The 26,825-nt window shown below is 44.5% G+C and overlaps 1 protein-coding gene across 1 annotated transcript in view; it reads left to right on the top strand.

Annotated features, from left to right (window-relative positions):
* The window catches only part of TOGARAM2 (TOG array regulator of axonemal microtubules 2), a 32,508-nt gene extending 10,876 nt beyond the window's left edge, over positions 1-21,632 (top strand). Inside the window, exons 9-19 of the mRNA XM_065631689.1 lie at positions 685-840; positions 2,956-3,097; positions 4,371-4,476; positions 6,249-6,484; positions 7,658-7,816; positions 8,885-9,002; positions 9,930-10,033; positions 11,404-11,605; positions 12,794-13,010; positions 18,886-18,972; positions 21,235-21,632. Of these exons, the coding sequence (XP_065487761.1) occupies positions 685-840; positions 2,956-3,097; positions 4,371-4,476; positions 6,249-6,484; positions 7,658-7,816; positions 8,885-9,002; positions 9,930-10,033; positions 11,404-11,605; positions 12,794-13,010; positions 18,886-18,972; positions 21,235-21,482 (1,775 nt within the window). The 3' untranslated portion in view covers positions 21,483-21,632. The remainder of the gene's footprint in view (positions 1-684; positions 841-2,955; positions 3,098-4,370; positions 4,477-6,248; positions 6,485-7,657; positions 7,817-8,884; positions 9,003-9,929; positions 10,034-11,403; positions 11,606-12,793; positions 13,011-18,885; positions 18,973-21,234) is intronic.
* Positions 21,633-26,825: the final 5,193 nt, after the last annotated feature.

The raw sequence follows: 26,825 nt of genomic DNA, 5'->3' as shown, positions 1-26,825 counted from the left end.
CAGACTCTCTAATTGAGAGTAGCCTCCAGGAAAGGTGAATGGATGAGTTCAAAAGAATGCTTTTCAACCAAGGTGCAACCTGGAAGAAAAAAAATCAAACTATTTCTAATTAAAATGCAAAATATCTTGCTCACATGATAGGACAGATTATCCTGCTCACCCCACTCCTTGCTGAGGAGCTCACACTGCAGAGCTGTGCTGGAGCCTTTAGCCAGCGCTTACGTTTTACCCACACGAGCAAGCAGTGTTGCTGGCTTAATTGCAGCTGACAGGCTCTGATTGTACAGCTGCACGCACTACCATGAGCACAGCAGCAGCAAACTTAAGCGTCAGCACTCAGCCCAAGGGCATCAGACAAGGTTCTCTGCTCTTTTTCTTGCTATTATTTTGTGAAGTACTAGTGAGGAGTGCTGAGGTGGGAGCCTCTAGAACGTAACTTCCCTATCCAGCCTCTGAAACAGGAAAGCAAAAGAAAAGCAGCACTGAGTTTTCCTCATTTCTTAAGGAAAGCATCACCACATTGTGTGATCATTGTCCCATGCTGGTCTGCAACTGTTATTCTTGGAGTTGTTTGGGATAACAAAGAGATGTTACCCAGCTCCAGCAAGGTTTCTAGCCCTTTCCAAGCCCACAGCCACCCTGTCCAGAACTCTCGACTTACAAGGTCCTTTTTGGTCTCTGCAGGCTTTGGCCCACCACCTGTCAATGGGACAGTTCCCAGCATGAGGAATACAGGCAGAGCGAGTGCTGGTATTGCCTTGAGGAAGCGACTCAACAGGCCCTCACTGCCCAGCATCCCTGTCATCAGCCAGGACAGCAGCGTCCCACGCAACTCCTCAGGTGAGCCTGCTCCCTTGCAGCCCCCGCACCAGCACCTTGCACTAGGAGCACAAACTGCCTCATTCCTCAACTACAGGTAAGATCTCAGGTCCAAAGCCTGTTCAGAGGACTGAGAGCAAACCTGCTTTGGATCTACTCCAGCTCAGTGATACTGGAGCAGTTGGTGCTTACAGATCCATTGGGAAGTTGAGCTGCATAAAGTAGGGGTAAAGCCTTAAGCTCTAGCTTTTGCCGGTCCTGATAGTCCAAAACATAACACTGGTGCTGGGAAGCAGATGTAACTGCAGGACTGAGCCCCGGGGTAATGTCTGGCAGGGTGTGCTTACTGTGCACATATGTGTACCACCATGATCAGTTAGCCACTCACGGTCTTGGTACTCAGCCTGTGCTGCTGTCTGGCTCTCCAGCCAGTTTTTCTACTATCGCAGCAAGGGTTGTCTCTGCATGGAAATTAGAGACATGGTACATTCATGCTATTGCACCTAGAAGTGCTTAGTGACTTGTAGCATCTCTCATCCCACTGCCTGCAATGCAAACTGGGAACAAGCAGTGCCTCTTCGGTCACCCCACCCAAATACAGGGGCTCTCTGTAGCAGAAGACGTACATGAGAGGCTGCTGATGCTCCCAGGCTGCTCACTCCCTGCAACAAATATGCAGCAGACAGTGAGCACACTGATTCTCAGCTTTCATTTGTGAGTGGCCTACCTTGTGTTATGATCCTGAGCACCAAGAGTTAGGAAAAAGGGAGCTAGGAATGATACATTTAATGCTTCTTCCTAGTGATGCTACTCCAGTTTTCAAAACTGATCAGAACTAGCCTGACATGGCTCTCCGTTCATCTCAAATATAGTTGTGTATATGTACATACTTGTTCATATGTACATACGTCACTGATGTCAGTGACAGTGGTATCGGTAACATCCAAATTAGTCTCCATCTGAATATTTTTGATTTTACAGTTCCTCCATCCTCCATACTTTGTAGAACATGTAAGGTAGCATAAAAACCCTACAGAGTCCATAGTAGTGCATAGATTCTATGCAATATTTATACTCAGTACTCTTAGACAGCTCAGATGTTTACATCTACACTTTAGAAAATGAGCTTTTGCAGACAACACATGAAGTTTTTGACCTACAGTGCTTTCGATGATAAATAGGTTTCATAACAAATGCATTTGTCATCTGAATGTTCTTATACCTGGTATATTTATCATCAAGAAACTGTGTTTGCCAATAATTTGCATCTATATTTACATATTTTTATTCTCAGTTCACATTTGGAAGGCTTTTTTTGTCACAACTATCAAGACTAGAAATTGCCTTTTTCCACAAGAGAAAGCTTAGGCATTGCATAGTTTGCAAACAAGTACATTTGATGACAAATAAATTTCACCTCAGCATCTTCAAAATACAGCCAGTGGGTACCTCTGAAATAGTAAATATTCCTCACGCTTGGAAAATAGTGAAATCCATAAACTACTGCTTTCCCAATGGTATGCTAAAATGTATGTGCACTTAGCTGCCTGCTGTCCAGAATAGTTGAGATAAATGGGAACAGAGGCACTGTCAGGCTTAGCAGGTCAGGTATGACTGTTCCCTGGCAGTTGCTCCTTGTGGATTCAACCAAGCCCAGCAGGACTCGGTTGTTCAGGCTCGGTGCTTGCTGGGGACAGCTGGAAATGTTTCCTCCGAAAGTTACAGGATCCCTCTGTCCCCATTGCCCCAGGTCACAGCAGGTGATACAGGGAGGTATGTGCACATCTCAGGAGCTTACTCCTGGGTTAGCAAGTCCTGCTGAGCAGCACTGGCTCCTGGTGAGCGTAAGCCCTGTAGCACAAAGAATCTGAAAGCTGGCTGTGGTACCCATATGGATGTGGGAGCTGGCTCTGTGTGCACAGTTTTCAGGTTCACACAAAGAGCTGGTGCCCAACTGAGGATGAATGAGAGATGGTTGGGTAATGGAAAAATGAGCCAGACAGCAGGGAAGCCGCTGAATCAATGCCAGTTTGCACCCATATGTAATCTTGGCTGGAGACTGGGGTGCCGTCTGCTCGGTGGCGGGGTGCCTTGCCCTGGGCTACGCGATGCTGATGTCTGACGCTCTCCTTACAGCGAACTCACTGCCGGCCATGGCTCTGGACTTCTTCGAGTGGGGAGATGAGCCAGAGTGCAGGAACGCCCGGGAAGCCAAACCCTACCCTGACCCACAGAAGGGGCTGCTCAATGCGCTCACATGGCTCAGCAGCGACGACTGGTAAGCAAGCCTCCTGTTCAGTCTTTCTCCCTGTCAGTGTAAAGGTAAGTTAGAACCTTTTTTCTAGTGTCTCTTAGCCCAGACAGCCCAGATGTCCCAAGGGAACTACTGAAACCACTCCGAAGTAGTCACAATATAAAGATGTGAGAGCAGCCTTTTATTTGCCTTGGTCCGTAGCAGTGCTACAGCCGCAGCAGGTCCCTGCTGTTTCCTGGCTTTGCTTTTTGCTCCACGTAGCTGCAAATGAAACCTTCAGGGAAGAAAGAAAGTTGTGGAACAAGACGATTTGCTGGCTGAAGCCAGAAGCAGGATGGAAGCGGTCTTGAGTTTACAGATTTGGGGGCCTCAGGTCACTGGCCCGGGTGGGACTGAGTAAGGATTTATCTCTGGTCCTCCTGCACGTAAGTCCCAGAAGCATCTATGGGGAGTTCCTATTTCTGAGAAACGGACTGAGACATGGTACAGAGTTTCTCAGCCTGTCATTTCTCCTGAAAGCCTTGTGGCAGAAGACAAGGAAAAAGAAAAAAAAAATCCTTTAGGAATCTTGCACTTTTAGAATTTAACTTTTTCTTCCTCACTGCTTAATATGGGCCAAACATGTTTTTGTTGATAATCACAGTGTGTCCTGAAATTGAACACAGACAGGAGGAGACTCAGCAAATTTCAGGTGATATTGGTTGTCTCTTTGAGTCAGCATATGTGCACTAAGGCTCCATTCACACTGGGATAATAGTGAAAAGTCTTCCATGATGCACCTCCTTGTGCGATACCGCTTTGTTTTGCCTCTCTCCCCTTTCTCTTCCCCATTCCTGAAGAGTGCAAACTCAAGCTATGGAGCGGCAGTGAAGACTCGCCCTCCTGAACTGCCCTGTGGGGATGGCAAAGAGGGAAAACATCCCAGTAACATCCAGACGGGACTGTTTCTCAGACTCAGGGTACAGGGAGGGTGCAAGAAACAGAAACATGGCACAGTCGCCCAGCTTTTAGGAAGCAGCGTCACAGAGACTTTGTGCGCCAGTGATTTCAGGAAGGCTGTCTTGTTTAACAGCCACAAATTAACCCATCCATTCTGAAACCATCTATTTGCCTTTTGGATTTAAGTGTGCTTTTGAACACCACCGCATCCTGTGGCAACGAGTCCACAATTTAATTAAGTGCTGTACAAGAAGCACCTCCCTGTGCTTGTTTGAGCCAACACCCTGGTAATTTCAGAGGGTGCTGCCAAGTTCTTGGGTGGTAAGAAAAATCAATCTTTTTGGTAATTGCCTTTCAGGGAGGAGAAAGCGAAGGGACTCTTCAGCGTCAGACGCCTGGCTGTCTGCCACTCAGGAGTCCTTCTTTCTAGACTTCATGATGTTTCCTTGGCAGTTACCAAAGAGGTAAGAATGTTATGTTTAATTGTGTCCTACATACCTCGTACATGGAGCATAGAGTTGGTGTGTGCTTTTTCATTTACGTGGGTGTCTGCCTTCATCACTATTTTATTCCTTATTTTTCTAAGGGCTATGTCACCCATCTATATGATCTGTCTGCACATATAGCTGTATTTACTGGCATGGAGGGCATCTGTGTCTCTTCTCTTTGGGATAGGTGTCATTCTCATGCAATATACAAATGCACAAACTGACACATTAATCAGGTGATTCACCACAGCCCGAGTCTCTGCCCAAGCTGTAATTAAACACTGCAGCTTTTGCCTCCCAGCTTCCTCCCACTTCTTCCTCCTCCTCAGCAACCTGGGCGAGTGACTGCAGGTATTTATTTTCCTGTGTTTCCTGATGATGTTTTCTCCTCCTTCCTTTCTGCTTGCTTTTTGGTAATTTGCCCTTTCCACTGACCTGTTGACGCTGTGCACCTGTGGAATTTTGCACGGCAGCCACTGGGTGCTTAGAGTGGCCTGGCTGTGGGGTTAGCAGGGCAGTCACACACAGCTTCACTGTCTCATCTCTCAGTGAACAGAGAGGTCTCATCCTAAGCTCCTTAATAACATCTGTGGCTGTATTTCCAACTTGGCACTTGGCAGCCAGTTCAGGCCACAGACTTGTACTCTTACTACGTGATTGCCAAATATATTAAATTTTCCTTTGCTTGCAGAAGACAGTAGGACAGCTCATTTCCATGAAAACAACTCTTCCTGTCCAATATTTAATGACATTGGAGGCTTGAATGTCCCTTGTGTTGTTGGACTCTTCAAACCTTTCTGATTAGATATGCAGGACTCAGATTCTATCCGTGAGATCAGGCTTAGGAGAAGAAGCCCTTTCAGCTTAGCTCATCTGATTTTTATATCACTTTTATATTTCTGAGGAAATTTCCTCCTCTCTGTTCTACACTCATGCACAGAGACATCTTTCAGCTTTTGTTTCACTCCAGTCCCAGATTTTGCTTCCACAAGCACTTCTAGCACTTATGTGGTTCTCTTTTATTAAGAGGCACAACTTAGTCTGGCAGAAAGAAGCACTGGTCTGTCCTTCAAAGTATTTTTCAAATTAAGCATGCGACTCTCAGTTGTTTCTTCCTTACCCTTGTGGGAGAGCCTTTTGGAAGCAGAGATCACCCAAGAACAGCCCTGAATGCTGCAAAACCCATTGGTTGCAGTTGTAATTGTATGCAATCTCCAAAATCCTTGAGTACCTTGAGTCCAACAGCTGGGGTTCTCCTGATCAGGCAGAGCAGCAGATGGACCTCAAGTCCCTGCTGCAAATTAGTCTGATTGTAGACTTGAGCCTGTATTTTCAATTTCCTCGTTAAGTGCTCAAACTGCCAGTGCTGCGATTTTGGACAGGAGGAAAGTACTACTTTTCCTCTGTCTTGTCTTTATGAATTGTGCCTTTATAGTTTAAAAACAGCCCTTGCTTTAATTTTTTTTTTTAAGGCCTAAAATCAAAGCAGTGCACATTATGGGCTGAGTAGCACGCTTACTTCTAGATTAAACAATATTTTTAGGCCTTCAGTCTCATTAAAATGGTATAAGTGGGCCTGAGGCCAGGGAAGAAGTTGGTGTCAGAGTAAGTGTGCTCCTGTGCTTGTGGTCTTCTGCTGTTACTGTGCTCTTATGTTCCATCTGGACACAGTGAGAAGTCATGTTGTTTCATGGGACTTTCGCCTGGTGAACTCATTTTCTTTACATTTGCCCTCATGATTTCCTCAGGTGAACAATCTCCGCTCAAAGGTGTGTTGCTGTGCAATCAACACTCTTGGAGAGCTCTTCAGGACCATGAAGAAGGACTTGGACCACGAGGTGGATGAGATTGCTCGGGTCTTACTGCAGAAGATGGGGGACTCCAGCGAGTTCATTCAGAAAGCAGCCAATCGATCCCTGGGGATCATGGTGGAGAACGTGACTCCTGCACGAGCAATGACTGCTCTCATGGCTAGTGGAGTCCAGTATGTCGTTCTTCTCTTAGTGCTATCCTTCACCTTGAATTGCGTGGGTAGGGGGAAGGGACGGGAGGCAGAAGAGAATCGATGGGAGGGAAAGGTCCTTTCTCCTGCGTCTTCTGTGAACTCGGTGATTAGATTCTCTGATCATAAGCCTCTCTCCCTTCCTCTTGCCTCTGCTTCTGCCCTACTGCAGCCTATTTGTTCTCACAGTATGTCAATGCCACTGAGATGTGGTGAATGATGGGGAAGCAAAAGTTCCTGCAATGGGTGGTGATACAGCCTTGTGGCTTTGTGGGAAGAGGGACAATGGCAATTCTAGCAGTGAGCGCCTTTTGATATTTCGCAACGCTAACCACAGAGGTGCTGAGAAAAACCATGCATCATCATTATGCCATTAACTTGAGAAATAAGGAGGCTAATTGCTAACACATGGAGCACACCGGGGAGAACCTGCTGGGTGTGGCTCAGCAGGCGCAGCTCCTACTAAGGGGGCTCTGTCTGACCATCATGTCCTTAGACCTCCACTTTCTATTGAAATTGATGTTGCAAGTCAGCCTTGAGATAGTGAGCAGCTTTATAGGTGCCTTCACAGGCTGACTCCCATGGGATAACTGAAGCAATTGCTGCCTTAAATCACAGAATCACAGAGTACCAGGTTGGAAGGGACCACATGGACCATCTGGTCCAACCTTTCTTGGCAAAAGCACAGTCTAGACAAGATGGCTCAGCACCCTCTCCAGCTGAAACTCACTTCCCTGGGGAGATTATTCCAATGACTGATTGTTCTCGTTGTGAAAAATTTCCCTCTGAAGATTTGGAGATAAACAGGTGGAATAAGCCCCAGGACTGCTGCAGTTCTCTTTGTGTAGTGGAGCCCTCTCACAAGTCAGCAAGAACTGTCTTTCATTTCCCTCTTTCCCAGACTTAATTTCAGGAAGGAAATTAAGTATCAAATAGTCCAGGGAGGTAGAATTCCTTCCTCTTACTTGCAGGTAGCTCCTCTGTACAATGCCAATTTTGTGTTTATCTGAGGACAAATCATCTACAGGTGGCTAAGATGGCAGTGAGAACTCATGTGTCCTTTCCCCAGCAATGACAGGGACCATGCTGTGACCGAGGCCTGTGCTTCTGGCCCTTCTTTTCCCCCTGCCCCACTCTTTGTTCCCTTGTTTGCAGACACCGCAATGTCATGGTGCGCAGGAGTGCGGCCGAACACCTACTGACTGTGATGGAGCAAATCGGAGCCAAGAAGCTCCTCTCGGGCATACATAGCAGTACTGAGGTGCTGGTGTGCACGCTGGTGAAGCTTGCTCAGGACTGTCACCAGGACACAAGGTGATGATCTTCATTTCACCTCCTAAAATTTGAAAACTGTTTGATGCCTGGCTATAAATGATAAAACCACAAAAGAGTGGAAGGTAAAATTTAAAAAGTTACTTCACAGTGTGGATGACATCTGGGGAGATGACTGTACTGGGTAAGATGAGGTTGTCCAGCAAGAGGGACCATTGCCGAATTCCTGTGACTTGAATGATTCTTTATTCAGATCAACTGAGCTCAGATTAGTCAGTCAAACAATTCTGTTCTGTCTCATGTGTGCAATGCAAAGCTGAAGCATTGGCCACTGTTCATCACTGAACAGTCCCAAACATCTATTTCTGGGAAGGTTGAGACTGTCCTAGAAGAAATCCAGCTGTTTTCAAGCGACGTATTCAGTCTTTCTAAATCCCTTTTGCAGATTTAATTGCCGATGGTAGTCACAAATTTTTCTTCCCAATCATTGTATAATGTTGTTGTCTGTGGCTGAATGACCTCCAAATTTCCTCTTCACAGTAGCTGAAGTTTCATAGTAGCAAAACCAAACCAACCAACCAAAAACCAAACCAAACCAAACCAAAACATTAGTCTGATTATTAATTAAATTCCCATTAATAGATGGGAAGAACACATGATCAATTGGCTGCCTGTGTGCATACATGTAGTATAGAATAATAAATAGTAAGCATGAGGTCATTTGTCCTAGCTTCTCTGTCAGTTAAGGAGAAGTAAATTATTGTGCAGTGGCAGCAAGACACTGCAAATAAGCCATGACATCAAAGCAGGAGATGTGCTTCACTTGTCCCACGGGATCTTTCGCTCCCGCAGAAGCATACCCTCAATTTCAGAGTGAAATTGTATTTTCCTGTTACCCTATGTTCTCCTCTTGTGTTCAGCTGGCAGCATTGTGCAGTGGCAGTAAGAGGAGGTAAATCTCTTTGCTGAAGAGGTAATACCTCCTCATGCAGGTATTACACATGATGAGTTTAAAATATCAGTTTATTAATGCTTTTCCTTTGTTTATTCACAAAGCTAGGAAGAAAAGGCAGTAGTAGTCTGTATTAATTTCTCTTTTTCCTGTGTTAGATGTTATGGACGGAAGATGCTGAATTTATTGATGAGTCATAAAAAATTTGATAGTTATTTGAAAAAGACTGCCCCCTCACGTGACTTGGAAGATATTATGGCAACAATTAAGCATAAAGTAAGTGCTTGGCAGGAGAAATGTCTTCTTTATGCTAGTACTGAGATTGCTAATATGAGATTAAACATACCTAATCTTTGTTTACGTCATTCTTCTTCTGCTGAATCATTTTGCTCCTGGGAATGAGCTGTTGATCCTTAGCCTATTTATCTGCAGACAGTGAATGACCTAGTATGGTTAGAAAGAAAGTGGGTGTATTTTGAATATCAGCCACAAACAGGAGAGGGAAGTAGGAGAAGATGATTTTACCATCAAGCATTAAAAAACCCAGTGCCACTCCCCACCCCCCCAATAAAGCAAGGAAGTGAGAATAGTGCTTCTGAAGGTAGTAGAATCTTTGCAACAGATGAAGTAGTAGTGCCAAGAAAATTTCCAAATATACAAAAGATGCACAAGGCAATCATAATTAGTACATATATTGTCTGTATTTTGGGAACACTGCCCTGCTGTTATGTACTGTGAAGCTGGAAGAAGCTGCATGAATTCAGCATCTCATGGAAAATCATCCCTATTTTTTTCATTCCTCTCCATTTATGTTCTAGACGGGAATGTGCCTTTGTGCAGGAATAGGGAGAGTGAGCGTGAACCAAATAAACTCCCAACACAATGGGCCACCCTCCAGAAAGTCCAAATGTTTCCCACCAGTTTGTTTCCTTATCGGTTTGCAGCATTCCCATTTTGCACAAGACTAATGAATTCTGGATTTTATATTGCTGCCCATTATGGTAGCACCTATAACCTGCCTTAGGTTATTGAAAACAAATAGTGGACATCACTGGATCTCTGGCCCATATCCCTCTCTAAGTTAGGAGATGTTTTCCTAAGCCTTTCTTGGTAGCAGTGATCCTGGTTATAATTTGTGCTTTAAATAAGTAATTTCCTCTTTTATCTTCTATAGATTCATGTTTTTTATATATATTTGTGTAGGGGACGGGAAACCATAAACATGAACCTCCATCTGCCAAGGAGCGCAAGAAGTCTAAGAAAAATGGCTTGATGATGCCCCAGGACAACTTGCCTGCTAATGGAGGGTACTGAGCATTTCTGTTATATCTGACAAAGCACATGAAAAGCTTTGCATGTCTCTTCCTCAGGAAAATCTTTCTGGTGGAGACGAGGTGTGCCAGAGATTGTTTCCTTGCCCCACAAATCTTCTACGATCAAAAATGTCTACTTCTACATTAGGCTGAACACAACTTCTCTGGAGGGTTTTCCACAAAAATTGAGAGAGAGGAAGAGACACCCACCAGTTTTAGTTCAGAAGATCCAGTGCAGTGGCGAGGACAGTGTTGTGGAGGCTGCGAGAGGGTCATTTCTCTGCTGTTTCGTTTGGGACAAGTAATTTCAATCAGGGTATTCTTATCTCAGTGGAATCTTTTTTAGATGCATGGTTTGATGAGAAGTCCCATTCTAGAACCAAGATGCCATTCCCTAAAAATAGCACTTCCTGTGCATTTTGTTAGCCTGGCTGAGTCATCGCTTTCTGACCCACAAACAGTACAGGCAAGACAATTCCTGAGCAGTTCTGGTCAACAGACATATCAGTGTGGACGCTGTAGCTATTCATGTCATTGAGACCCATTACTGGTTGTTTGATGAACAGCATACTTTTTTCCTTTGTGCCTCAATCAGCATTCAAGATAGGAGTTTGGTCCTCGCTGCCTCGCCATGCCAGGGAGAGAGCTACTTGTACCTGCTCTTCTCTGATAACAGGGTGGATTTATTTAGCTCTGTTGTGCTCAGCAGTGGCAGGAAGACGACCACACACCTCACTAGTGGGGTTAGGAGCTGCCCGTGCTCATGGCAGAGAGAGGCTGATCCAAGAGAATTGTTCCCATTGTGTTTGTTAAGCTGTGGGTCCAATCACTAGGGAAGCAATAATGTGAGCGCAGCAGTGGGATGGCTGGCTTCAGTTTTTGTCTCTGCTACTTATCCTCTGGATCCCTTCAGCTATGCCTTTTGATCTATCTGGGTAGGATTCATTTGTTCAGATGCATCTGAGCTATTTATCCAGATTCCCATACCTGTTGTAGAGGCACTTCTCCAGGACAATTAATTTCCTTATAATACAGACACCTGCTATAAGATAAGGCATTTAAACTTTGTAGTGCCTACTTTTCCCCACATAGGGATGCTAGATGAGTACCTGGGAAGACAACTGAAGATAAATGAGATTAATTCCATCCTTGGTGCCTTGGTTTTCCTGAGTAAGCACTAGTGATAATGTTAAGTGCAGATTGTCTCCTGTAATGATTGTCATGAGATCAAAGCTGCTTTTCAGATCAAGATCTAGCTGAAATCACATCATTAGGAAGTCTTCTCAAGATGCATTCCTCACAATTAACTGAAGGGAGATAATATCACCAAAAGGTCTAACTTTGTTTTTATTTTCCATTTTAAGGTCTGGCTCTGATGTACCTAAGCTACCCTCTCAGACAGCCCGTCAGACAGCCCGTCGCACATCACAGGAAGAGACTGAACAGCTCCAGGATCTTCACAAGCTCCTGACAGCCAAGGACTTTCAGACAAGAATGGAGGGAGTGCTGCTCCTCCTAGATCACTGCAAAAGCAACCCCCAGCTCATCTCCACTAACATTGTCCAGGTAGGTAGGGCATCTCCATCGCCCCTTTCCTGTTAGGTCCCTTCCCAAGCCTGTACCAGTAAAGTTAAAACAGTGTGTCTTACACTACATACTAGCTGTCTGGGACAGGCTGGTCTCTTCTCACCCCGAATAATTTCACTCAACTCCAGGCGTCAGGGCAAGTAATTTCAGTCCAAATGTATTTCTCTGGCAGGTGTCTGTTGGTGCTGTTCACGAGATGATGGCAGAATTGCCTGTTGCTGTAGCTTTTGCTGTATCTTACTACAAGTTAGGTTGAAATAAAGGAAATACAGTCACTGAAAGCCTGGAAACTATTCTCTAGAAGAAAAATGGGTTGTGGAGGGGGACAAGTACCAGGCTGCATTGATTAAAACAAAATTAAAATTAAAGGATGCTCCTGTAAACTTTCTCTTGTCTTGCAGACACAACTCTGGCTATTTACTTTTATCCTCATCCCTTTCCTGATTGGGACCGTTCTCACCCTTTCTGTGGGTCCTTTTTTCTCTTTAGAAAGAGGATGACAATGGCTAGAGATAGATCTCTTCCTTCTCCTCCCAGCAGCTGTTTTTTTTCCCCTTTTCCAGCAAATGTTGCCTGATAATGTGGTTGTCAAGGGACTGAACCTGCTCTAATGAGAACTACACAACACATTGAACTTCAGAAGTCTGCCTGTTAGCTAGACAAATGGTCTGGATCCTGAAGAGTTCATCAGAGCCCTGCACTCCTCCAGATGCAGGTTCTGAGACAGTTAAAAAAAAAAAAATGGATCACATCCAGCCACAGTTTTGGCAAAATCGATACTACCCTCAGTACTTGAGACAACTATATGGAAAAATGGGCATCATAAATAACCTGTTTTCATACCTCTGCACCAAAGATATTGCATTATTAAATTGGGATTAATTTAATGATTTATAGTGATGATTTATAATATAAAGAGAAACACCATATGAACTATCCTGTCCCCACTCAAACCTCTTAATAAAATATGAAAATCTTTTCAACCAGCATGAGGTGCAACCACTACAGTGAGTAGCCCACAGGAAAACAGTGAAATTGTGCTAGTAAGTGCTGACCTAACAGAAAACATTACATTTACGTTTTACATTTCTGGGTGCTTGTTTCTACATCTCTTCTTGAAACAAAGACATTTTAACCCAGCTTTCATGCCCTTTGTTTTCTTAACAGATTTTTGATGCTTTTGTCCTGAGACTTCAGGATTGCAACAAGAAAGTGAACCAGAAGGCGCTGGAGGTGCTGGCTTCGATGACACCCATACTCAGAGATGCCTTACACCCAGTCCTGGCCGCTCTGGTAGCAGCAGTCACTGAGAACCTGAACTCAAAGCACTTGGGGATTTATGCTGCAGCTATGAAGGCGCTGGAAGCGTGCATTGATCACCTAGGTAAGGCTGACCTCTGACATTGACTCTCCCCAACTGCAGCTCCTCCATCTCAGAGCCAAGTGAGCGCTGAGTCTGTGGATGGCTGTTGTTGTCTGTGGGAACATCCAGCTGCTACAAGATGTGTATGAAGTCCTGCTTGCATTCTTTCTATCCCAGTCAGTTGTACCATGTTGGGATGTGTAGCTGAATGGATGCTGCTTATCACCTGGGTCATAGGTCTCATTATTAATTCAATAGAGAGGACATTCTAGGGATTATTTTAAGTTCCTGCTATAAGAGCACAACGGAAGTGACTAGCATCTGTCATGACTGTTTTTCTCCCTTCCTCCTGGGAAACTGCATGCATTTTGTTTTTATTTAATTGGATTTCTAATATGTGCATTCTGTTAAGTTTACGACCACTAAAACAAGATGAAAGGAATGTGCTTTTTCCTTGAAACACATAGGGGGAAGTGTGGTGGAGGCTCTTTGCTCTTGCTGGGCTTCTTTCCATGCTCTGGCAGTGGCGGCTCTCCCAAGCAGATGCGGCTGGCCCTTGCTGACCCAAATATGAAAAGCTTTGAACTCAGTTGCAGTTTTAGGCAGTAGTTTCGCCATGTAAAGCCCAAATGAAAATACCTTTTGAATTCAGAGATTGAGACCTTGAATTTAATAAGATACCATGTTATGTAAGATCATAGTGGCAATCAGATGATGCCTTGGCTCCCTTCTTCCAGAAGGGTAAGGAGTCCATTATTATCCCCTTTTCTGGATCTAAGAATCATAGAATGTCCTGAGTTGGAAGGGACCCACAAGGACCATCGAGTCCAACTCCTGTCCCTGCATATGACAACCCCACAGTTCACACCATGTGTCTGAGGATGTTGTCCAGTCTCTTCTTGAACACGGTCAGGCTTGGGGCCGTGACACCTCCCTGGGGAGCCTGTTCCAGTGCTCCAGCACCCTCTGGGTGAAGAACCTTTTCCTGATGTCCAACCTAAACCTATCCTGGCACATCTTCCTGCTGTTCCTGCCATTCCCTCGGGTTCTGTCACTGGTCGCCATTTGATGCTTGAGCACAGGGCCCGAAGTGTTCCCATTGATGTGAAATACGTACCTGCAGTAGGGAGAGGGTGAGGTCCTGATCTGCCCTGTGTCCTGAACTGTATGGCCCACTGCAGGTTGTGCAGCTCATCTTCTGTGGCCTACCAAGGTCAATGCTGAAGCTCTTAGGGATCCTCAGGCTCTTTTCAGCTGGGACCACCTGCCCAGCAGAGTGCACCTCTGGCCCATCCCTATTGTGATCCAAAAGCTGTATGTTTGCATGCTATGGACTAGCAAACACAGTGACATGTTCCTTCATGGGTAATACTACAGAAGTCTATGTTGATGTCTTTACGGTTCATCAAAACAGTTTTTAACAGATACCTTTTCATCAGTGTATTTGGAATTATTCCCTTGTGATCTGCTCTAGAAACTGATTATACACATGTGGGTAGTATGTATTTCTAAAAAGCATATGGAGTTACTGTCCTGATGTTAGCTCCCTGCTTTCCCTCACCTGCCACAGATTTCAATTTACCTTAATTTGGAGGCAGTAGCCTAAAAATAAGGGAGTCAGAAAGGCAGAAATAAAAGGGTGGGAGTAAAGTAGAATGGGATTATATTAAGATGTTCTTTCTCTCACCTCAGTTTTGTGGTTATGTTAAAGATTCACAACAAGTACAAGGATAGACAACTGGGTGGCTCTCTCAGTGAAGAAGGGGCTGGTAGGACTGGTTGCAGCCAGGGGACACAGTTGAAAACGAGACCCAAGTCCATAGCAGGTGTTATTCTCTGCGACTCTTAGGTTATTCTTAAGGACTTTATCTTAGGCAGCTGGATCTCCAGGAGGATTTAGCTGCAAGGACCTCGTGGAGAGGTGTTGATGTTACCTTGTTTTCTTTTTGCACACGTTTCCATCAGGGAGGGAGACTAAGGCTGTGTAAGACTGCGTAGCTTGCTGGAGGTGTTTATGTCTGCCCACTGAAACCTCAGTGAAGTGTTTAAAGTTTGGTGAGATGAATCCAGGCCTCAATTTCCCTCTTCTGGTGTAGATTCAGAAGCACACTGGCAGTGCTTATGTTACCACTGTAATTGCTGTGAACAGAAGTTTCTACTCCCTGGGAGTCTTATTCTGCTGTTTACTTCAGCTCTGACTTGAAACGCGAGATGAGAGCTGGTGTGTGTACTTGTGTACGCAAAGAGTTTGGTTTTGGCAAGATGAATGCCATCGATAAAAATGTTCACCAGGAATTTTGGTTGTTTTTTTTACACTGATCAAAATCTACTACAGAAAAGCAGGTTCCACATAGTGTTTGGGTTCTGTGGTTGATGCCAGGTTTGCAGATCACTCGTGTCATTTATGCTGTCCATCAAAGGACCTGAATTCCTGCTGACTGTAACTGGTGAGCTGGGTAGCCAGAAGCTGTGGTGGTGCAGTCCTTATGTACCAGTTCCAAGACAGGCTGGAACGTGTACCAGCATTTCCCCAAAGTCCCAGGAGCCTTTGGTTCTGTGCTGCTTGTCTGCTTTTGTACAGAAGGAGCTGAACAATAAATCCTAGAGTACAACTTCGCTAGAATTCAGGGACAAAGGGATTTTTTGAGGTTGTTTGGGCCCAATTAGACTTCTCAAATGAATTGTTTTGCTGTTGGTGTGAAGGGATGCTGGCCCATCAGAGCTTCTGCAAACCAGCTTCCTGGAAGACTCTACATTATGCACACTAGCTGGCCCTGTCTGTTTTCCACCTTCCTTCTTTGTCGTCTTTTTTTAAAAAATTGAATTTATGGTTTGCCAAGTTCATTTCTTTAGAATAAACAAGTATAAATCGAGCTGTAAATGATGGCTTGTTCCAAACGTTGTTCTGCATGGGGCAAGACTGCTATAGCAAATAACTACATAGCCAAGGTCTGCTGTAAATTCCCTTGCCACACAGATTTATGTCAGCTGTGAAAATGCAGCACTGGGTGAATATGCCTGAAAAATTTAGTGTTGAAGAGGCAGGTGTTAAAGCGGAATTAACAACTTCTCCACATCAGCTGCTTTGCAAACTCAGTGAATCTGCTGACCTGCTGCCTTTCTGTATTCCAAGTATAGGGTTGTTCCCGATCATGAAGTGGGAGAGGAGGGTGAGACCTTTACTGCTCTTGGCCCTTACCCATTTTTTTGCGGTGCCTGGGAGAAGGTTTGGGAAAAGTTGCAGAATCCTGCTAGCAGAGGATGTGGCAAATAGATCCCTTCAGGGTTTTGTATGAAGCTTTCTGTCATTCCCCTCTCACCGGTTCTGAGAGATCACTGTAAATTTTCCATGCTGGCAGATGCCAGAACAGGAGCAAGGCACATCTGTCTCTCATCACACTGGCTTTACCCAGAGACAGGTTCTCAAGCAAACAAGGTGGGATATATTTTTTTGTTCTGCTCATTTTTATGGACATCTGTAAAAGTTCAAACAGGTAACTGAACCACAGATATTTCAAAATTCAAGACCCTAGGGCTTTAGTGGGGGAAGGAAGGCTCTACTAGAAAAATGCATGAGCAAAACCATTCCATATGCTATAAATTGGCTGTCTTTACAATTTAGAATCAAGCGGCAAGTGACAAAAACACCCCAGAACGCTAAAGGATTGTTTGATGCTCCTAGCTAACAAGAGAGCACAACCTCTTGCCCCATTGCTCCTATGAGTTAAATAGCTAAGAGCCCAGCTATTGCACCAAGGCTCTGTGGTGACATGCCTCAGATTCTGAGCCTTAGGTGAGACTTCCTCATCTGCCACCTTTAATGATCCATGCAAAAATGCAAGCTGTTTAGAAAATTGTTTGATCACTTGATGTGAAACAAAAGAACCCCAAACAACATACAAACAAACAACATAAAACACAACCCCTTATCCCTTAGACCAAAATTCTACCTAAAACCAAACTAATTTGCTTCCCAATAATACCTGAATCATTTTACCTTAACTCTGGCATTGGCTTGGATGTCCCCAGCTGAAGGCCACACACATTCATTAGCTGTGACCTGGGACCCTAATCCCACTCAAGGGAGCCACCTTGTAGGTGGAGGTGAATTAGCAAATCAAGCTCGACTGCAATGGGACCAAGACATCTTGCTGTCTCCTCTGACATCTGTCCTGCCCTGTCCTCTGTCATGAAAGAAATGCCCTTCAGATGGCCACTGCCTGACACCAGGGCCTGGAGTCAGACCAGCAGCCCCAGTAGCTCCCAGAGGAACCAGCACTCTGCAAGAGGGGAGGGGGAATTTCCCTGTAGTTGTCAACATAGCAAAGAGGGGAACGCAGTGAAAATGGGAGTGTGGAGAAGCAGATTCTTCTGCTCATACTGCAAATGCGGGGCTGCCTGTCCTGTGGCCAGCAGGTTTAGCTGATATGTAGTACAGGGAATTAAAGCTGGGTTAGTAAGAACTGGACTGCCTGCTGCCGTGTTTTTTCTAATAGCTATTAAAAGCTCCTCTGTCTTTAGGTCTCTCAAGGCAGCAGAAGTAATGGCTGGGAGAATTTGTTATTTACTGGAGCTTTACTGTTTCAAAATGCACAGGGCATCTGAAACCCTTAAACTGGAAGGTGAATAGTGCTGATATACTTAGCTTCCTAAAAACTGAGAAAACAAACAGTTCCCCCTCACCCACCCAAAACCCAAGTGTTCCCCTGAAAATCTGTGTAGATACCAATATTAATGACTAATTAACATTTTGTGCTTCCACAAGACCTCCAGACCTCAGAGTGGTTTATGGGGTTTTTTTTGTTTCAAAGCAGCAGCTGTAACTCCCTGGGGAGGAACAGCAAGTGTGAAACAGCATCTGCCAATACTACAAGAGTGTAGGGCAAAAAGTGAAGTGTCTATTTGAAAAGGTGAATGAGAAGAGTGTAATTACCAAAGCAGAAGCTTAATTAGTGTAGCAGGATCAATTCTTTACTGCACACTCACAAGAAGGGTGTTAGGGTCTACCTTTTTTATATCTCATGCAAAAAGGAGCACTTAATAGCACAGTGCTACTTAAAACCACTTTGGGATTTGACTCTGTAGTGGTTCACAAAGAAGCAGGTTGCCTACTCTATTTATCGGTGCTACTCCTGGTGACACTGCGGGGTATCGTAGTGCATCCGACATGCATTCTGCCTCCAGAAAAAGCTTTTGCTTGGCTTATCAAAGCAGTGAGACTGGAGGCTTGCAGACCAATCCAGGCAACAGTTTATTAATTACGACAAGACTCCAAATCAACAACAGGCAGCACAGGAGAAATTAAAATATATATGGCAGTCAAGTATCGGGAAATCAGGTTGTTTTTCACTCTCTCTGCCAAGATCTGATTTCGGAGATGTTATAAGAGCACCCGAGAGCGGATGGTGTTGGTAATGAGCAGCAATTATTTCTTGTAAGAGTAACTTGGAGTGTTGTCCATAGATCCCAACAGGTAGCTTAAAGATTTAACACCAGCTTATCCTTAAAGTGTGAATGAATGTGTGGACTTTTGAGCCTTCTCACGAATTTCCTTAGGCAAGGGAAAAGGTCACTTCTGCAAAGCTCCAGGATGCAAAACATTTTCATTGCTTACATGTGACTTAAATTTTGATGGCCCTGATGTGGAAGCTTTAACACAGCTCCTTGTACAGCAGTTAACTTTGGATTTACAAATGTGAAATGACAACTTTTCTTTTTGAATTTAAAATCCTCCCAAGTAAGCTGGAGGAAAGAAGAAAAGGACTCAGAAACTGGCATAAATTTGCTTTGTTCTACAAAATGCAGTTACCCCTGCCTTTTCCCCTCCTTCCCTTTTTAACTATTTTTTTTCTTATAACCTCGGAAGAGTGAGCAGAAATAAATGTTTCTCTTTCAGACAACACATTGCTGCTGCAAACCTTTGCCCACCGAGTGTGTTACCTCAGCGGCCAAGCTCTGCTGGACGTCATAGAACATCTCTCAGGTATCGCCTGCTTCAGCTAATCTCCGCTTCTAAGTCAAGTCTTCAGAGGGAATATTTAGAGGGAATGCCTCAGAAGAGACAGTGCAGTCACTCATCAAACACCAGAAGGTCCTGAGCTTGTTCCTCCTGCAAAATACTCGTACTTGGTGTATTTGGCAGGGGTTTGCCTGGCCACTGCAGAGGCGTGCAGTGTGTGAGAGGAGAACAGCGCTTGGGCTCCAGCGCTGAGCTTTCACTGAGGCATCTCAGGACTGGCCTCCAGGAAAGAGAAGGCCTAAAAATACCCTGGCTGGCTTCTCTCTTTGAAGGACAGTACAGTAAAGGTCATGGAGGTCTGTAAGAGGTCCCCGTTCTACAGCGAACCACCATCCTTTAGAAAAAAAATTGCGGCAACTGGTATTTCTGAGGATCAGTTTGTTTTGTCATCACAGGATTCTTCTTGTCCTGTTGGAAACTTTTGAGGTGGAGTCCTGCAGAGCCCAGGGGGTCACAGTATATGTGAAAACTCAACACACATATTACAGGCAAGGACTTTGTGCAAGGCAGGATGTGGGGGCAGAAGCAGGCAGTTCAGCCCAACCCACTGAGACTCCCTGCCTGTATTGCAGATACGATATGGACTCATTTCAGGATGTGCAAACCGTCTATTTCCGTATCAGCAGTGTGCAACACACTGGAAGTACAGCTGATAATTGATTTATAATAGTAGCTTGCTCTGTCCAGCAATAGCCAAGGAATGGAAAAAGTTATAATCTCAATATATACTAGAGAAGAGTATTTATAGCCTTGCTTTAATGAGGACTAAATCCATTTCTAATTATGCCAGCATCTTTTAATCCAAGGTTTAATACACTTTGCTTTTTCATTATGAATCTCAAAAGGGTATGTTTAGCCGTAACAAATATAAAAGGGCCTTTAAAGATAATTTGAATAAAATAAATCTCTGTAAACATATAATTTACTTTTACAGTTATTTTAATCTCTTTTTCAAATACAGCATTTGAACATAAATTGGAACTAGAGAGCGCAGATGTTCTCTCTGAGTTTCAGTGGGAACAGACAGCTCTTTCTGTTCTGAAGCTCCATAGTGACCACTGTGTTTAATAGCATTTAAATATAAATTAACTCCTATTTAAAAATAGGTACCCTTTTCCTGCTTACCAGAATTGGCTTTAGGTACTGTCAGGAGCTGTTTAAATGTTGATGACTGATGCTAGATTAACAGCATAGAGGAAATGAAGGTCCTTCCACTACAGAATAATAAATAGTTACTGCATAACATTTCCACTGAACGGAAGACAAGAAAGCTCTCTTCAGACCATTTCAGATTTTGATCTCTCAGCAAAATCTGCCATGCAAGGAGCCTATTGGTAGTAAATTTTTGTTTGTATTTAATAGAGCTCAGTTCAGAAAATGAGCTGAGAACAGACTTCAGAGAGAATGTGTGGGAACGCTTGACTTTTGGTTAAATTTCAGGCCTCTGTGTAAGATTTTTCTCTATCCCCCTGTTTCAGGGAATGTTGTGAGGGCAAATGCCATTAAGCTCCTGAGATTCTCAAATGCCATGGCAATGGGGTTTGGGTAATTATCTAAGACATCCTGAAGTTTGAAACAGCTGTTCATTAGAAGCCACCAAGTATGAGGAGAAAAAACCTCAAATTGGACCCTTCTGTCACAGACCTCAGTTAGTCACTGATGTTTTTAAGAAAACTGTCAAGCAGCACACATCTTTTGTGGGCTGAAGTTTTGAAGTGTGGTGTAATACTGCCATTTGCTGTGTGCCACTGAGCAAAGGGAACACTCAGATGGGACTTTTGGCATTTTTCATCAAAGGTCACAAAAAAGTAATCATCCTTTTTGTTAGAAATCTTTCAATTACCTCTCTGAGCTGCATTTCAAAATCTTCAGCAGCTGGTTTAGACAACTTCTTAACGGAAATAAACAGCAATTTGACATTTTTGGCATTTGTAATGCAGAAGCAGATAGTGAAATTATTTACAAAATGTGTATGATTCACTTCGATAAGTCTATCATGGATACAAAGCCTCTGATTTGGAGAAATTAAAGTCCTCAGAGGTTGATTATCCTGTTCGGTGGATGATCAGCCACTGTTGCCTGTTTTTGGATCATTGGGCCCTTTGTGCTTGCTGATATTAGCCAGAAAAGCCTTCCAAGAGCCAAAACTTGTAGGTACTTGTAGGTACAAGGTAGGTACTTGTTTACATTACGGTTGTTAATCCGTTTGTCTCTCTCACCTGGCAGTGCTCGTGACCACTGTTTATCTCCAGAAACCTCAAGCCATCCAGCGCTACGTCCTGCCTGCGCTCTGGTTCCTCCTGGGAAACAGAGCCCTGCCTGTCCGAAGTGGCAACGTCAGGGCTGTGGTCGCCAAGCTTGCAAGGAGCCTTGACCAAGTGATGGGCCCCAGGCTGAAGAAGTACGCCACCAACCAGCCTCAGCACGTGACAAGAAACCTCTGGGACCTTTTGGACCTGAATGTGAGGGCTTGATGTGCTCCAGGAAACACAAGGAGGGGTGCGGAGTGGGACAGGTGGAGGCAAAGGTGGACGTGGCAGTGGCATTGGTTTTATTCTTTGTGTTTGAAGAACAGGATTTTCCCAACAGAGTTTATAGTTACAGACGTACGTAGTATATTTTGATGCAGGCTTTAAAAAAAAAATTTTAAAAAAACTTTAAAAAATAAAAATTTTAAAAAATATTTTAAAAAATTTTAAAGTTATTTAAAAATAAAAGTTTTTTTTAAAAGTATTTTTCTAAAGTTTTATATCTTTAGCTCATGTTCCCTAAGAAGCTTGCATAGATATCAGACAAATAAAACCTGTGTGTAAATACAATTTGTAACTGTAAAAAGGAAAATAATATATTTATATACACGGAAAGTAAGAGATGTGCACATACATATTTTTTTACTTACAAAGTAAGAGATGGGCATTAGAGCTATAGGAACAGATGGATTGATTTGGGAAGCACAGAATGAGGAGCCAGGACCTGCTTGCCCAGAAGGTATGCGGTGGGCTTATGGGAGGATGTGCAGCTCACTGTATATGCCAGCGTACGCAGTGGGTGCCGAGCTGCCAGGCAGCCCCTTTACAAATCTGCTGGTGCAATGGCCTGAGATGTCCAGGCCAAGCTCACACCCCCAGTCCAATGACAGCAGAAACCTCACCAGCTGCACTGAATTTTTCTTCCCGTTTCAGGGGGTGCGTCCTGTCTGTGGTCCCCTGTGCACCCCATGCAATGGACTGATGTGGCGAGGTGACGAGTGCCATCCGACTGCCACCCAGCGCCCTGGGGCACCCCTGGGGAGGGGCAGGAGAGGGGCTTGGGGCAGGGGGCTGTGACACCTTGCACGTGGGGTGCTGGGTGGGCAGTGAGTGGGCTGAGGCTCTCCTACAGAAGCTGGGCAGAGGTAAGCTGTGGGCAGGCATTGTGGGACAAGGTATATTTTTTTAACTATATAGATTTCCTAAACATCTTTCCATCTTTTGAGATGTGAAGGATTTGCCTTCTATGCGGACCAATAAAGCACTTCTGAACCTGGGATTCAGGAAACAGAGTGAGGAGGGGATGTGCCAGTCCTTCGCCATACACAGATTTGGAAGCACAAGGGGGAGAAGTGATGAGAGCAGAGAGGAAGGGCTGAAAGCACTAGATGTTGGTGCATCTGTATAGTCAGATATGAAAACAAAGCAGCCTGATCTATGTTCATATAATCTTCCATATACAGGCAGGGTTTTGAAAGAAAGAAGAATAGAAGTTTTGGGGAGAAGAAAAAACAGGAAAATAACAGCATGAGACACATGGGGCCCATGGAAGGTTAAAAGTGCCTTGACAGGTTCTTGAAAGGTACAAGGACCTTGTAGGAAGCTGGAAGGTTAAAGAATACTCTGGGGAGATCTGACCATCCCGGGAGTTTTACAGTCTTATGTTTCTGTGCTGCATTGTTCAGTATGTCTAAAGCTATACAGGACTCCAGCTTGCCAGATAAAATGGTTGCACTGTGCCACCTCTTAAGGAATCTCTTTTTAGTACAGTACTAAAGTGGCAAAATTATTTAGTAGACTCTTCTAAAATGTTTTGTGCTGCTGGTGTTTGTGTTTTTTTTTTGTAACTCCCAACTTTTGGTAGCAGGGAGCACTCAGGAACTCACCTCTATGAAGTCAGAGATCCTGCAGTGGAAGCCACAGTCCTTGCAGATCTGATAGAGCATTTTGGAGTTTCGTTTGGGTGGCTGAGTTTACAGAATCACACAGAATCACAGAATATCAGGGACTGGAAGGGACCTCGAAAGATCATCTAGTCCAATCCCCCCGCCGGAGCAGGAACACCCAGATGAGGTTACACAGGAAGGCGTCCAGGCGGGTTTTGAATGTCTCCGGAGAAGGAGACTCCACAGCCTCCCTGGGCAGCCTGTTCCAGTGCTCTGTCACACTCACTGAAGAAGTTTCCTCTCATATATAAGTGGAACCGCTTCTGTTCCAGCTTGTACCCATTGCCCCTTGTCGTTTAAATTGCAGATCTGGAACTATGTCACTTCATTAAGCACCTGCAGTTTGCTACTGCCTGAGATCTATTTCAACAGACTGCTTTTCTGCCTTTTTTTTTTTTTTGAATTAAGCAGTTGGCATTTCTAGAGGGCCTCCTGGTTTTGCTTCCTCTACCTCAAAAGTTATTCTTGCTATTTTCCTCCTCTGCAGATCTCTCCCTCTGGAGCCCCGTAAATGCTCCCCGCACAGGCTGCTTTTGCTGGGCTGAATAATAGTCCTTTAGTTTTACTTTCTCTTTGGCTATGCATGGGCCCTTGGGAATGTGGGGGGGAAGCTTCTGCACTTGGGGGAAAAAAAACCTTTTGTGCACATGATATGAGGCCTCTAGAGCATGTTTTTATGCATTTAGTTGTAGCACTTGCAAAGTCGGTTTGAAACGTAACCCATGTAACTGGTTTCTTAACTCTCTGTTGGCCTTGAGTGGTGCTTTCATGCATACTGTTCCCCACAGTTGGTGAGAATAAAGCATTGCCTGCCAGTATCTATTCTCTGCCTAGGTGTTTTATTTTTTTAACTCTCCAGCTGAGGCAGTTTCCCTGTAAGAGGGGCAGTTCTACAACAGTAAGATCAAATTTAGCTGACAATGTGACTGTCTGTGGTGACAGGCAGAGGATTTAATGGGTGGAGGCTAATTCAGCTCAGATGAGCTCTCCTGCCGCAGGTTTGCACAGGTGCACATCCCAGAAGCTAGTAAGAAGCTGCTAAGGTTTTTGGATGATACAAACAAAAGGCAAAAGCAGTGTTGGACCTTCTTCCAGCACTGGTAAGAATTTAAATATTTAATTTCTCTAACTTATTTTTATTATAATTTTATTACAGAAGTCTCACCAGAGAGGAGACTGCAAGCTGCACTTGCAGGCCCAGTTTAATTCATTTAATTATTGCATTTAATGTGCAGTGCAGTAGCTAAACCACAGAAGTTAGCATAGGAAAATAAATGAATGGCAACCTTGTACTTTGGCTTACTCTTACCCTACATCCTTCCAGAGGCCCCAGGACAGACCCTGGCTGTCACAGATGGTTCCTCCTGCTTGATGAAGGTAGAGATGTTGTCGTAAGGGTAGGTAGGGGGGAAAAGGTAAGCATGGTGTCTACCATAAAGGAGTGAAGAAAGTTTACACTCCCCTGCAAAGTAGGGAGTAGTCTTCTGCCACCTCCCTGTGCAAGGGGGCATTAGAGCTCTGAAGCTGCAAGAGCAGAGAGACTGGTGCTATGCACACTGAATCCAGTCTGCAAAATTCATCTTTTCCTCAAATGGGAACTTTCTTCTCACCAAGACTCAAAGCACACACCTGATGGCATGGCTCATCTGCTCTTCAGAGTGCCTGTGCCATGCAAATGGGTTAGCTGGACCCCAAATCTGCCTGTGGAAGTGCAACCACAGACCCCTGCAGCAGAATGTATGTGCATGAACTTGACAGTGCCAAGAAGACTTTGGGAAGGGTATGGAAAAACGAATGGCAAACAGGGAGGACAAGGAAGGAAAGTTAGACCCAAAGTATGGTGCAGAGGCTGAAGGCTCCTGTTGTAAATAATGTTGATCTTGCTTCATGGTGCTGCTGTGAGAGGTGGAGCAAAGAATTAAAGAATGCACCTGAAGGGAGCTGCTTTTGCAGAGGTGCAGCTGGGTCATGGATCATAATAAGTTGATTCTGGTAGAGTTTGCTCTTGCCAAGGTTAAAGGTGAGCTTGGGAACCAGGTGCTGCAGTCCCTCTCTCAAGCAGAGGGAGGGGGTTTGCACTGAGGTGGCTATTTTCATCCTTGTTAAATAGCGATGATGGGAATAAAAGTGGTTGCATTGCTACCAAATCTCTGACAGCTGTTACTGAATCCTGATACTGTGATACTGCCTTTGATACAGACAGAGGTGAGAAAACCACTCTAGTTAAAATTAGAATTGACCTGAACCATTAAGCCTCCACTCTGCCTTGGCATCTTTAGCTGAAAAAAACAGTAACTCTGGCCAACAAACTGCTCCTGTGTTTCCTTAAAAGCCCCCCAACAGCTTTGAATGCAGTTGGCAGCGGTAAAGGAGCTGCGCTAATAGCTGTGCCCTGGATAAATAAAGGCTGTGCTATTTCCATGGTGGTTTAGCATGTTTCACCTCTGCTGCATTTGAGAGCAGAAAGTACAACCCCGGCCCCTTTTGGAGACAGGGTGAAGGCTGCAGGATGCGCAGGTCTGTCACTCCCGCTGCTGGCTCCTGGAAAGGACGTAGGTGCCCTGCGGCCGGCACTGCGGCTGTGCCCCGGCTCCCAGGCACAGCCTGAAATGTCACATTCCTTGTGATTCGACTGCTGCAGCTGGGGCTTCCTCTGCAGATGCATGCACATCTGTATGCACACGTCTATACGTAGAGACACTTCCTTTTCACAATAGTCCTCCTCCGTGCATGCTGTCAGTGTGTATAATAGATCAGACTATAAAACTGCTCAATGTTGACACATCCCTGTCAGTTCATATATACAAGTAGTAGTACATGTTATTTCAAGAAGGGAAATTGGCTGTTCTAATAAGATGACTTTCACATGTGCATAATTGTGCCAGTACCGGGATCTCCATTGCTTTGATTGCTGTATTATTCTGGCAGCTTTTTATTTTTGGTATCACCCAGTGAAAACAAAACATGCTCCTGTTTCCCCAGGGAACGGCCACCCTCCGGCTGACTCAGCCCGGTGGTGCTGGTGGGTGGCCCTGCAGGCTGGACCTCCCTGCATAGCCTGGCAGGTGCTGCTGGTTCGTTCTCCAGTGATCCTGCCATTCATGCTCCATTTGAAGGTAATGCTGACAGTGTGCCCCTCTTTCGGTCCTGCCCAGCGGTGACAGTAGTTCACGTTTCATGCCTGTAGGAAGCTATAATTTCTTTTTTTTTTTCAAACTTACAGATTGCTCTTGTCCCAGTAACCATTGGCCTAAAATCTTCCTTAGTGCATTTCCAACAAAGAATAAATCTGTCCCACTGTATCCTTTCCTCACTGGCCCTCTCCTCCTCTTTGTCTTTTGCCATGGCTTCTTTGTGTCATCTGCTGCTACTTTTCATTATTTGGCATTACAATGGCACCATTTATTTACATGTTTGGCAGACAATGTACCCAAAAGGTCCTATATAGAATAAAGTTTTCTAACTAGATATATCCTCTGCTCACAATAGACCTGAAGAAAACTTGGCCCAAATCCCAAAGCTTTGCACATTTGCAATCCAAGTAATTTCTGGCTTACAGGTGCCTTCAATCACAATTTTATATGTAAGAAAAGGAAACATTGGGAAAAGATGCCCTGCTTTT

This window comes from Caloenas nicobarica, chromosome 3 (assembly GCF_036013445.1).
Source record: "Caloenas nicobarica isolate bCalNic1 chromosome 3, bCalNic1.hap1, whole genome shotgun sequence".
In the NCBI taxonomy this organism is placed as follows: Eukaryota; Metazoa; Chordata; class Aves; order Columbiformes; family Columbidae; genus Caloenas; species Caloenas nicobarica.
Note: the sequence above shows the minus strand (reverse complement) of the source record. Positions and strands in the feature narration are given on the sequence as shown.